The sequence below is a fragment of the Lygodium microphyllum genome, chromosome 9 (genome assembly GCF_053477565.2).
Source record: "Lygodium microphyllum isolate KBCC chromosome 9, Lygodium_microphyllum_v1.1.10, whole genome shotgun sequence".
NCBI lineage: Eukaryota > Viridiplantae > Streptophyta > Polypodiopsida > Schizaeales > Lygodiaceae > Lygodium > Lygodium microphyllum.
Genome location: NC_141143.1, coordinates 90,725,336 through 90,738,956, shown reverse-complemented (window position 1 = coordinate 90,738,956; position 13,621 = coordinate 90,725,336). Strand labels below are relative to the sequence as shown.

Genomic DNA, 13,621 nt, shown 5'->3' with positions numbered 1-13,621 from the left:
TTGGGACTGTCAATGGTTAGCGAAGCAAGAGCGAACACTCAACTGGGCAAACAGGTGGACAGGCAGAGGAGCTGGCGTGCGATTGTCGACGGTCGGGGGTGATAGGCAGTGTAAGAGCACTGAGCAACACGCAACGAATCAGGCCGCAGGCAACAAGGCAGGTCAACACAGAACTAGGTTGGCGACACATAACCAGGCTGGCGAAAGGAGACAGACTAGTCGACGAGGGCTACAACAGCTTGGATGACCACAAAACGGGCAACAGGTGACACACAACAAGTCAACACCAACATGGCACTAATTCGAAAGACAGTCTTTGTCTCTTTTTTTTTCTTGCAATTTTTCTTTCTCTCATTGCCACGCGTGCCCAAGCACAATGAGCAATTTTGACCCAAAAAATTAAAACTTTTATTGGATTCGGAGACTTTGATGCAAAACAAGACAATCTGACTCAAAATTTGCAAAATCCGTGCACATTGACCTAGGAAATTTTGGGGTTGTTCACATTTTAGTGAATTTTTTTCACTTTCACTGAAATTTATGCACACCCAACCCGAGAAAATTGGGGCTTTTGCAAAATTTCATCAATTCGTGCAAGAGTTGCCTGGTATATGTACTTGGGTACATGCATTGATGCAATTTGGATGGATTTCCTTTTGAAAGTTTAGGGCTTTTGAGCAAAATTGTCAAATTTGTGCCCAAGAATGCTTTTGGAGTAGAAATTGCAGTCGAATTTTGGGGATTTCACATGTAATTGGTGCATTGGCCTTTAAATGTGGCTGTAGTTACTTGTGGAGCGCAGTAGCAAACACTATCTAATTCTGGAAATCAATTTGCAGATCTGAAATTTCTGCAATTTCTCGATTTTCACTGCTGGTTGGTACTTGCAATATATCGTGGTCATTTACGTGACATTTGGGCTTGCATTTATTGATTTTTGAGTCAATTTAGAGCCGCAAATCATGGCTGGAAACAATGATAGCAACAATCTTTTCCACATCAAGAAACTTGAGGGTGCATATAATTTTGCAATATGGCAAAAACAAGGCTACAATGTCTTGGTGCAGAAGAAACATGTGAAGCTCATCAAAGCAAAGGAAATAAAACCAACAGGTATGGAACAAGAAGAGTGGGATGATTTGGATAAGCTTGCACACTCTACCATTGAGCTCTCAGTGTCACACAACTTGCTCTTTAACATTGAGAAGCTGAATTCGGCATATGCAATGCGGCCAAAGACTTGAAGAATTGTATGCTTAGAAAAGTGCAGCCAACAAGGTTTATTGGCTGAAAAGGTTGATGGACTTTCACATGAAGGTACAACCATGTCTATACATTTGAAGAAAATAGAGAAGAATCATAGCAACTCTCTATATTTGTCAACAATGCTTTCTAGTAGCATTCATGACCATCCTATCAAAAATGCCTCTAAACATACGTGAAGATGGATTCCCTATTTTTAGCTAGACCGCCAAAGAATCCCTTCATGTGAGCTCGGACTAGGAGACAATTCCACTCTCTGTCAAAAAACAGCCCATCATGAACTTTGAAGTCAATCTTAGCTCTAAGATTTCAAAATTTTCCAAACTTAAGTTGATGCATAAGGGAAGTCCCCCTTTGGGACTAGTGCACATGTATACTTGCATAGGTGAGGCTCATCGGCCCCACTACACCACCCTTTCACACTCTCTTTGACATTGGACAATCGTGAGGGATGAATGCATCACCTGCATTAGAAAAACTCAAAATCAAAACCAAGCTAGTGAGTCACAAGGAAACTCCCAATTATCCTTACGACCTAGGTGGCAAAATGTACCAAAGAAAAATAGGTATTGCCAACATTGTCAAAAGGCTAGCTATTTAGACAACAAGTGCCGATCAAAGGCAAGACGCCCACAATTCAAACAAAAGGTTCAGACCCCCAACCTTCAGTCGGGTAACCCCCAACAAGGGAGGAAGATAGTGGCAACCAAAATCAAGGGCAGTGGAGAGGCCAAACTCACACTGCTAGTCAGCTATCATAGTCAATATCAATCTCAACTCTAAAGGGCATGTTTAATGGGTCTAAAGGACATGAGGCCCATCTCTTCTCCTTGGAGATATCAAAAGCTACAAGCTTAGTTCACATTTGTGAGTTACCTCTAGACAAGGCGCCCATAGAGGCCACTCTACCCAATCATGCACATCTTCTCTTGTTTGGATCGTGGATAGTGGAGCCACCCATCATATGACTCCATGCAGGTCATTTTTATTTCCGGAGTCCCTACAACCAGAAATGTCCAGTATGGGAATAACTCCTCAATCAAGATCCATGGTCTAGGTCACATCAAGTTTGATACTAACGAGGGCCAAGATCTCACTTTGTTGGACAATGTATATTATATCCCCCAACTTTAGGTGGTGTGAAAACCTTTTGTCCATCCAGCAGCTTCGGTGTGTAAGCTACATAAGAGCTTACATGGTTTGAAACAGGCTCCTAGAGAATGGTATCATGAATTTGATCCTTTTATAGTAGTCTTATGATCTTGATTCTCTATGTCACATGTGGATGAATTGTCACTCATGGATGTGGATGCACTTAAGAAGTATGAAGCCTTTGATATAAAGGACTTGAGAAATACCGCTTATATTCTTGTCATGTGTATTATGTGAGATAAAGACAGAAGGATACTCTATTTATCTCAAAAGGAATACATTGGAAGGATATTGAAGCATTTTAATCTACCTTCTACAACTTACATTTGGACATGCACAACTATTGTAAGCTTGCCGCATGACAACCAGATCTATGTTTTGCAATCTATAGTTGTAAGCCGCCATGTCATTAGATTTATTACGTTTAGCACTCTACAACTACCGCTCACTTGCCATGTCATCAGCCTTTGCTGCGTTTTGTTGTTCAAGCCTCACCCTGCCCACCGTCTGTCACTAATCCAACCATCATAGAGCTATGTCTACTACCTGGAGACACCTTCAAAGGCTACTTGCTACATTTTGGGATCTATTGAAGTGCAACAGGCTCTTCTGATCATACTCTCTACCTCATTACTAGAGACATGGGAGTTCGGGGATCAGTATTTCACCTAGCAGAGTATATTTGCTACATTGAGCATTGTATTTATTCATTATTTGGATTTTTCCATCTTCTGTGTTCATTGTCTCCATATTACCCTAACCCTAACTGTGTTTATTTATTAGTCTGTGTATTTGTCATACAACTATGTCTGTATTCTATAGTCAACTATTTCTTTACAAAGTGGCTAATTACAAATAGGCAAAGAGCATGAAAACTAGTAGACTTAATGCTAGGAAAGACAGCACTTACATGAGAGAAATGGTGCCCATATGGCTAAAATAAAAAATGCACGCTGATGCCAAGAGGCATATTTCACGGTGGATTCCGTGCCACGGTGGATTCCGTGAGGTTTTACGGTGGATTCCGTAAACTTTGTTTACCGGGGCTCATACACAAAGTGGATTCTTTGTGCGAGAAGTCGATGGGGACGCCTATCCTTTTCGGGCGTTTCATTAATTTAGTGTGTACATGGGTGATTCCATAGCGAGTGATTCCACAAAATACATATTAAATTAATAAACGTTTATGAGTTTAGAGTGCGCACTCATGATAAATTAAGGTTAGGATTGATTTCTAACCAGTTGATTTATTTATGTAGCTGAAGACTGCTAGGTATTCACTTTTGTCAGTTTAATTGTATTATTTTACTAACGATTGTGAATGCTTCAGTTGATGTGTAGAGATAGCAGCAGTGGCAGAGGAAAGCATTGGAGGATAGCGTGTATTCGAGTAATCACTTATAATTTGATGGGCGCATACCTTGGGCATGGCTATTAAGGCGTTGGTTATTTATTTATTATTTTGTATACGCATGGGTGCACAATTATGATATTTGTATTTGGACATTATATTGGGTATGCCTGACTCTTTGGGTGCCCGCCCATTAGCTTTATTTCTATTTGACACTAAACCAAACTCAAAAGCCAAAAGCGTGCTATTTTGTAATTTGGGCTATTATTTGAGCTTGAAGATGATTAATACATAAAATGCATGCTTTGTAGAGCGCTCACACAAGGCATGGGGGGAGATTGCACCCAATTGGTCTCTTGTTTATGTCGTGCATGCTTTCTACCTTGAGTTTTGTACAAAAAGTAGAGTTCTTTTGTTCTTGGGGACCTTCCGGCGCTCACTACGCAAGCATGCAGCATCCAATCTGTGCACCAGTGGTATCAGAGCGAAGCTGAGATCGAGAGCTTCCAATTGCTACCCATCTTACGCAAAGGCGGAGCTCTTAGAACGATCGAGCTCTACAGTCAGTTTCATCACGAACGGTCGATACAGGTGGATTCCTGGCGGTCAAGAACCTCTGTCTACAGCCCTCTGATCGCGAAGGACCGGCCTGAGGAAGCGGAGGACCACTTCTACATCTTCGTCAACAAGTCGTTTTTCCACAGTGAAGAACAAAGATAAGCTTCATATCTAATCTTCAAAGTTTAAGCTAAAGCTTAAAACTAAGCTTTTAAAAAGCTCAGTATTTCAAATCGTTAAATCGGCGGCAGCAGCGGCATCTTTCCGTGATTTTCGGCGGCTGAAAACGGCCCCCCCCCCCCCTAAAATTCGTCGTCAATTATAGACTAGTTAAAAGCTTAAGTCTCATAAGCTTTACAAAGGCTTAATCACTTAAGTCCTGCTAGTTGAATTACTCTGCAAGTCCAACAAGTTCCCACAAGTCATTACAGACTAACTCCAATTACTCCTATAAGGACTGTTCCTGCGCAGAAGCACAGAACTGCAAAGTTGTTCCCTGTAAGACTCTGTTCGCATGTGCAGACTTGCTGAACCAGTTTCAGCACACGCAAAAGGTCATACGCAGATTTTACGAAGACTACAAATCCCGCAACCGCAAAAGACAAAGACTGTGAAAGCCAAACAAAAATCTATAAGCCTTGTGTACCCGATTTTGAGCTACGCTCATCCCGCTAATTGAATTTTGAGAGTGTGAGGTTTTTTAAATTTTTACAGGATGACGAAACAAAATATGGACAATTTAATGGCTGAAGGCGATCTTCCCGAACCTACGATGGAACAAAAATTGGATTTAATTATGATGCAGCTTGATGAAGAACAAAGAGCCCGATAAGCTTTGCAAGTTCAATTGGCCAATTTGCAACGATCGACTACCGACAAAAATGGACCACAACCCGAAGATCTTATTCGACGAACCATCGATGCGACTCTCGAAGCTCAATCCATCTGCAAGGAAACAAAGATAAATAAAAGAAATTTCAAATTCCATACTTTCAATGGAACTCGAGATGGAAAGATTGTTCTTGCATTCATCAGTCAGTCTGATTATTACTTTCATGAAGAGGCATACGCTGAAAAAGATAAAATTAAATGTGTCACTAATTACTTAGTCGATCGAGCATCTCTTTGGTGGATCGTGGTTCGTAAGAGCATAGATTGTCCTACTGCCTGGGAGAGTTTCAAAAAAGAAGTTTATGCAGAATTTCCTTCCTCCACAATTCCATGAAAAAGTCATAAAGCAATGGGACCTTCTTCAGCAAAGAGATCGTGAGCCTATTTCCCAGTACACCGAACGTTTTTTAAATACTCCGAATGCTTGAAAACGTACCTGAAGCGACTCACAAGCGCAAGTTTATGTCTGGATTACTTAGACATTACTACGCTGAAGTCAATATGTTCAAGCCTGCAACCCTTGAAGATCCAATCTCTTTAGCTCATGACACTGAAGGCAAGATTCGAGGAAGAGACAAACGTCCACAACAATTTCAAGCAAATGGTAACTATGGTTCTAAGCAATTCAATTCAAATTTTAGAAGATTCAATCAAAGTCGATTTCCTTATCATCTTTCCGTAAGTCTTGGACAAAACCACCTGCTTTGCCATCAAATATCAATCAAAATCCTAAGCCATCCTCACAGCCAAATCCTAATATTCCTAGACTTCCTGCCATTGCCAACAATGTATCTAAAGCCAAGCCAATAGTTTGTTACAAATACCACCAACCTGGACATCTAGCAGCCAATTGCCAATCGAAGAAGCCACCTGTCCATATCAACTATCTTGGAGCAATGGAAGATGAAGAACATGAGGAAATGCCTGACTTTACGGAAGATGAGGACGACATTGCTACTCCTTTAGATATTTCACCAGATATGTCAACTCCACATTCTTTGTTGACAATGAAATGTTTAGTGCATGGAAAAGAAAAGATTATTTTGCATAATGATGGTAGTACACATGATTTTATTTCTGCAAAGTTAGTAAAAGAATTGAAATTACAAACTGTTCCTACGCATTATTGTATTAAAGCAGCATTCTTAGGCACAAGGTATAATGGAACACAAGAGGTGCATGATTTAAAAATTCAAATTGGTGAATACACTGAAAGAAGGAATTTCCTAGTTCTACCTTTACAGTCCAGTGATATTATCCTAGGTATGCCTTGGCGTCATCAGCATAATCCTGACATAGATTATTCCACGCATTCAATTAAAATTCATTTTCAAGGAAAACACATTACATTGCATGGTATGCACGTATCTAATAATTTTCCACTGCTTACTCATACTCAAGCTAAACATGCATTACGTAAAAGTAGTAAATCTTATCTTTGGATGAATGAACTTCAAGCTAAAGAAAAACATATGTACCCTAGGCATAAAGAATTCCTTGCACAATTTAAAGATTGTTTTGCTAAAGATTTACCACCTGGACTACCTCCTTCACGTCCTGAAGATCACAAAGTAGATTTAATTCCTGGTACACAACCACCATGTAAAGCACCATATAGGCATAACTAGATTGAACAGAAAGAAATTCAGAATCAAGTTGAGGAATTATTAAACAGAGGATTAATTAGACCTAGTAATTCTCCATTTAGCGCACATGTTTTATTGGTAAAGAATAATGATAATACTTATCGCATGTGCATAGATTATCGTGCCCTAAATAAGATTACTGTAAAGAATAGATATCAAATTTCTAGGGTAGATGATCTTATGGATAAACCACAAGGTTCTGCCATATTCAGCAAAATAGATCTTAAATCTGGTTATCATCAAGTGAGATTAGATAAATCTGATATATTCAAAACTACATTTAGAACACAATTTGGACATTATGAATTTCTAGTGATGCCTTTTGGATTGACTAATGCACCTACTACATTTAGTAGAATGATGAATCGCATATTCTTGAAATATCAACATTGTGTTATAGTATTCTTTGATGATATCTTGGTATTCAGTAAAAATGAAAAAGAGCATTATAAATATCTATCTTTGGTTTTCAAGTTGTTGAAAGATAATCAATTGTATGCTAATCCGGAAAAGAGTGAGTTCTTTCAAACAGAAATTGAATATCTAGGTCATATTGTGTCATCAGAAGGTATTAAGGTTGATCCTAAGAAGATAGAAGCAATATTAAACTGACCCATACCTAAAAACGTGCATGAGTTACGTTCTTTTCTTGGTCTTGCTAGTTTTTACAGGAAGTTTGTGCGAAATTTTTCAATACTAGCTTTGCCTTTGCCTAAACTTTTAAAGAAATGTATTGTTTATCATTGGTCTGATAATCAACAAAAATCTTTTGACTTATTGAAACATGCATTAATCCATGCTCCTGTATTATAACTACCTGATTTCGATAGACCATTCTTTTTAGTAGTTATTGATGCTAGCGGATCTGAAATAGGAGCTGTACTTATGCAAGATAATCATCCCATAGCCTACTCTAGTTGTAAACTGAAACCATCTGAACTTAAATATTCTACATATGATAAAGAATTATTAGCTGTAGTACAAGCTTTAAGACAATGGAAACATTACTTAATGGGTTCTGAGTTTATGATTAAGACTGACCAACAAAGCATTAGACATCTCTTTAGTCAACCCCAAATCTCTAACCGACATATCAAATGGACAGCTTTCATTCAGAGTTTTCATCCCCTTATACAGTATCAACCAGGTAAAGAAAATGTAGTAGCTGATGCTTTAAGTAGAAGACCGACCATTCATAATATCTTTGTCATATCATTTAATTATTTAACCCCTATGAAAGATACTTATTATCAGGATATTACTTTTCAATCTGATTGGAATAAATTAGTTGAAAATAACTGGATTCCTATTGATTCACTGTCTTACAATGATGGATTCATGTTTTATGAAAAGAGATTATGTCTTACAGTTCCATTTAGATCTTTTGTTTTGAATGAGATTCATTGTCCTCCATATCAAGGTCATAGAGATATTATATCTGAACTTAAATATTCTACATATGATAAAGAATTGTTAGCTGTAGTACAAGCTTTAAGACAATGGAAACATTACTTAATGGGTTCTGAGTTTATGATTAAGACTGACCAACAAAGCATTAGACATCTCTTTAGTCAACCCCAAATCTTTGAACGACATATCAAATGAACAGCTTTTATTCAGAGTTTTCATCCCCTTATACAGTATCAACCAGGTAAAGAAAATGTAGTAGCTGATGCTTTACGTAGAAGACCGACCATTCATAATATCTCTATCATATCATTTGATTCTTTAACCCCTATGAAAGATATTTATTATCAGGATATTACTTTTCAATCTGATTGGAATAAATTAGTTGGAAATAACTGGATTCCTATTGATTTACTGTCTTACAATTATGGATTCATGTTTTATGAAAAGAGATTATGTATTACAGTTCCATTTAGATCTTTTGTTTTGAATGAGATTCATTGTCCTCCATATCAAGGTCATAGAGGTATTATATCTACTTTGAGTACTTTGACTGAAGATTTTTATTGGCCACATATGGACACTGATGTATCTAACTTTGTTTCTAAATGTTTGGTTTGTCAAAGAGTTAAGAGATATCATGGTAAACAGTATGGTTTACTTATGCCTTTATCTATTCCATCAAGACCATGGGAACAGATTTCTATGGATTTTATTACTGGTTTACCTAACACTAAAGCTAACCATGATATGATTTGGACTGTTATAGACAGGTTTAGTAAACAAGTATATTTCATTCCATGCAAGAAAACTTTAACAATATCTCAGGCAGCACAATTGTTTTTGAAAACTATTTTTACTAATCATGAATTACCAAAAGTTATTATTTCTAATCGTGATTCTAGATTCTATAATAATTTTTGGATTACTTTGTTTGCTAACCTAGGAACAAAGATTGATTTTTCATCTGTATTTCATCCTGAAACTAATGGTCAAACAAAAGCCACTAATAGTACTATTTTAGATCTTTTACGTGCTTACACTATTTCAAAACCACAGACATGGGATACACATCTACATGTACTTCAGTTTGCATATAACAATACACCACACACAGCTACAAAGAAAGCACCGTTTAAAGTGATTTATAATTATAGATTGTCTACACCTGTTGCATCTTTATCAAATAGATTTCAGAATGCTGATGATATTACTAACATGCACGCTACTATTTTTTATGAGGTTAAAGACATGATTGTCAAAGTCCAGCAATCATATACAAAACAAGCCAATAAGAAAAGACAGGCCATGAATTTCAAAGTTGATGACTATGTTTGGTTAAGAATAGAGAAACGTAGATTACAAAGCGTAGATAAACACCCAGTTGTGAAATTAGCACCTAGATTTTATGGACCATTTAAGATCATTCACAAAATTAATGACAATGCATTTAAGTTAGAACTACCACCACATTGGAAAATTTATAACACCTTTCACATTAGTTTATTACGACCCTTTAGAGACCAATTACATGTACACCCTGTTTATGAAAATCCATCTTTGTTAGATGAAGAGACTAAAATCCTTGAGCCTGGAGCTATAATAGATACTGACTTTATGACCACTAGAACTGGCCGTAGATATTTTAGATATTTGGTCAAGTTCAAAAATCATCCTGTTAAAGAGGTCCAATGGATGCACGCTAGAGACTTAGATGCCTTCCCCACTCTGTTAGCTCCACATTGAGCTAATAGCAATTGAGGACAATTGCTATCCCACTCCGGGGGTATGATGCCAGGAGACATATTTCACGGTGGATTCCGTAAGGTTTTACGATGGATTCCGTAAACTTTATTTACCGGGGCTCATACACAAAGTGGATTCTTTGTGCGAGAAGTCGATGGGAACGCCTATCCTTTTCGGGCGTTTCGTTAATTTAGTGTGTACATGGGTAATTCCATAGCGGGTGATTCCGCAAAATACATATTAAATTAATAAACGTTTATGAGTTTAGAGTACGCACTCGTGATAAATTAAGGTTAGGATTGATTTCTAACCAGTTGATTTATTTATGTAGCTGAAGACTGCTAGGTATTCACTTTTGTCGGTTTAATTGTATTATTTTACTAACGATTGTGAATGCTTCAGTTGATGTGTAGAGATAGCAGCAATGGTGGAGGAAAGCATTGAAAAATAGCATGTATTCGAGTTATCACTTATAATTTGATGGGCGCATACCTTAGGCATGGCGTCTATATTTTGTCGCACCTATTTATTAAGGAGTTGGTTATTTATTTATTATTTTGTATGCGCATGGGCGCACGATTATGATATTTGTATTTGGACATTGTATTGGGTATACCTAACTCTTTGGGCACCCGCCCATTAGCTTTATTTCTATTTGGCACTAAAGCAAACTCAAAAGCCAAAAGCATACTATTTTATAATTTGGGCTATTATTTGAGCTTGAAGATGATTAATACATAAAATGCATGCTTTGTGGAGCGCTCATACAAGGCATGGGGGGAGATTGCACCCAATTGGTCTCTTGTTCATGTCGTACATGCTTTCTACCTTGAGTTTTGTGCAAAAAGTAGAGTTCTTTTATTCTTGGGGACCTTCCGGCGCTCACTACGCGAGCATACAGCATCCGATCTGTGCACCACACGCAGCACTAGAGCTAGTGGATAAAATGATCAAGGCCTAGAAAACCTAATTTCCACCTGATATGCTTGTAATGGATGAAACTAACACACGAGATAGACTAAAAAATATCACCACAACTTCAAATATCCTCAACTTAGATTGAGGCTCACAAGCAAAAGCGTACACAATACAAGACATAGAATGGCACATTTGCTAACAATCTAAACGTCTAGGCAGAGCAAAATTCAAATGATAAAGCAATGAAGGCAATGGAAGGGCCTTCACAAAGATGCCTCCAACATTGCCCCTCCTAGGGCAATATAGATGCTACAACTCTATGCTCAAATACCAGTAAGTGACTCGGGTCATGCCAATCCAAGATCTTCTTTAAACATGTTTGTATTATAGCTCAGTATGCTTCATACCACATCGCACATTAGGTTCTTCACTATGGTTAGGCAAGTCTGATTGTCACACAAAAGATGAAAAAAATACCTATATTGGATCTTCAAGTTTCTATGTCACTTGCCCATCAGACCAACATGTCAATGTCACCCTTCTTCGTGTATGATCTCATGTGTCCAAGTGGCTTATGCGTCAAATATACTCAGAATACGACTTTCCAATCAAATAGAAGGGTCATTGCTTAAAAGAGTTGAAGACAAACTAATACATCTGACTAGGGGTAAATGAGCTAAATCAAGGAGCCAACAAGCCTCCTGTAGTTGAAGCATCTGCCAAGTCCTATATAAATGCTAGGTAGATTGGATACCAGGCCTAGTGCCCACATGACAACTAAAACTTGCCTCCTAGGCTATCATATTTTTCTATCATTTTTCTGGCTCATTACAGAGCCCATTCTATAAAAGGACTCAATGTGTGTACCATTCTCATCCCTTATTCCAGTTCATACAATGTCTTGCCACCCTCATTACCTTCATCATCAACCTCTCCAACCGGCTATCTGCCAACTGCAGGCTGCTGCCCTGCTCCGTGGTGCTGCTGCCCAACATCCAGGCGCTGCCGCACCTGCTGCCAGCCAGCCACCCTTCCTGCCAAAGCCGCTGCTAACCAGTTGGCAGATCTTTCTCTGGTATCCCCAGCTGTTGTACACCTTCAGAAAGTTGCATTTTTCATCAGCCAGCAGTCACCTACACTCCAGTCTGCCACATGGAACTCCTACTTCTGCTGTCACCAGCTACTGACACTTTCAGACAGCTGCATTTTTCATCAACCAGCAGTCATCTACACTCAAATGTGCCCTGTGGCACTCCTGCTAATGCACTTTCATAATCTAGTACTGTTCCAGACTGCTGGACACTCCCTGACAGCTGCAATTTCACTATCAGCATCCTTCCTCGTCATCGAGTTGCTGCTGTCTGCTATCTCCCCACCCTGAAGGCTACATATTTAGTTCCAGGCTGCTGTCCAGCATCAACATCATATACTGCAGCAGTTGCCTTCTTCCAGTTCATCTCCAAGTGGCTGCATTTTGCTGCCAACTACTCCGTGACATCATCTACAACATCAACTAGCCCTTGCTTGCTATGCTCTCATCACCTTTAGCTGCATCGAGGCAAAGGGAAACTTGTATAGACAAATGGATATTTTGACTACATTAGGTAAAAGTATAGCCAAGGTGCTTAAAAGTGGAAGTTCTCACTCATCGGTTAAATGCAGCTAATACACCTCTGCTATGTCGCAGTCTCGCATGCGTTGTGAACTCAATGTTAGTTTTTCCTATCGCTTAACAACACTCGAAACATCGCTTCTTTCCACCGCCTTCCTTTTACTTTTAAAAACAGCGACTACCTGTTCATTGGACAGCCTTTGCATTTCTGGCTCCAAAGCGTTAACAGCCTCCACCAGCCTGCAGTAGTCCCTGACTATCCAATGGTTCAAATTCATCCATTGTTGCCACTTGGTAGCGTTGAGAACCTGAACAAATTTCATTCTTAGGCAATTGGAAAAGAGGCAGCGAGACAGGAGTCCTCTAGAAATGCAAGCGCTCTCCAAATCGATCACCTTGAAGGGCCTCAGGGTATCGGCCGAACGGAGCTGTGCAGCATGCTGTTCTAAGACAACGGCACAAAAAATCGCAGAGCTCCTGCCTCGTCTGCATCTAGCAGTTTCTTTTGTGCATGCGAAGCCTCGCTGTTGTCGGTTCGGCCATAATCTTGACGCCTGGAAGAGGCTTGCCTCCTTAGCGCAGAGCAAGCTTGTCTCCGTCGATGGAAGAACGGGAGGCCAGGAGAGGGCGCACATGGTGTCAGCTGATATGCTGTCGTTGAGCCGAGAAAACAAGCTCTGGCTTAATAACAAAGGATTGCGGGAAGTCAAGGTGATCCTTCTTGTTTGACATGGAAGGAACGCGAATGAAGTTTCATCGCTCTCTATAAATTTGTATTAGTTATTCCATTCCAAATTTGTATTAGTTCAGCACATAGAATAGAAGTTTCATTACTCTCTCTATTAATTTGTATCATGTCTTGCATTCAAATCTAAACTATTTGTATTAGTTCTAAATCGTTTGTGTATTTAGATATTTAAGTAAACATTTGTACTCTTTCAATCTAGATATCCAAAAGGTTGGCAAATCCTTGTTCCCACACAATGTGCAACTTCTATAGTAGGCTTGAGATTCCCTTCTTGGGAATAGGATCCTTCCTATACCTCATAGGGATATCTTGCTCGAGAAATCTAAATA

General features: G+C 38.9%; 1 protein-coding gene across 4 annotated transcripts in view; it reads right to left on the bottom strand.

Moving 5' to 3' along the window:
• Positions 1 to 13,273, bottom strand: part of SECA2 (Preprotein translocase SecA family protein) — a 191,502-nt gene extending 178,229 nt beyond the window's left edge. For 2 of the 4 annotated variants that reach the window (XM_087684796.1, XM_087684798.1), the window contains exons 1-2: positions 12,940 to 13,273; positions 12,727 to 12,852 (exon numbers count right to left, since the gene is read on the bottom strand). In XM_087684796.1, the coding sequence (XP_087540922.1) occupies positions 12,727 to 12,852; positions 12,940 to 13,179 (366 nt within the window). In that variant the 5' untranslated portion in view covers positions 13,180 to 13,273. Of the gene's footprint in view, positions 1 to 12,726; positions 12,853 to 12,939 lie in introns of those variants that run through there. The other 2 variants (XM_087684799.1, XM_087684800.1) reach the window with 2 other exon arrangements.
• Between the last annotated feature and the right edge of the window lie 348 nt (positions 13,274 to 13,621).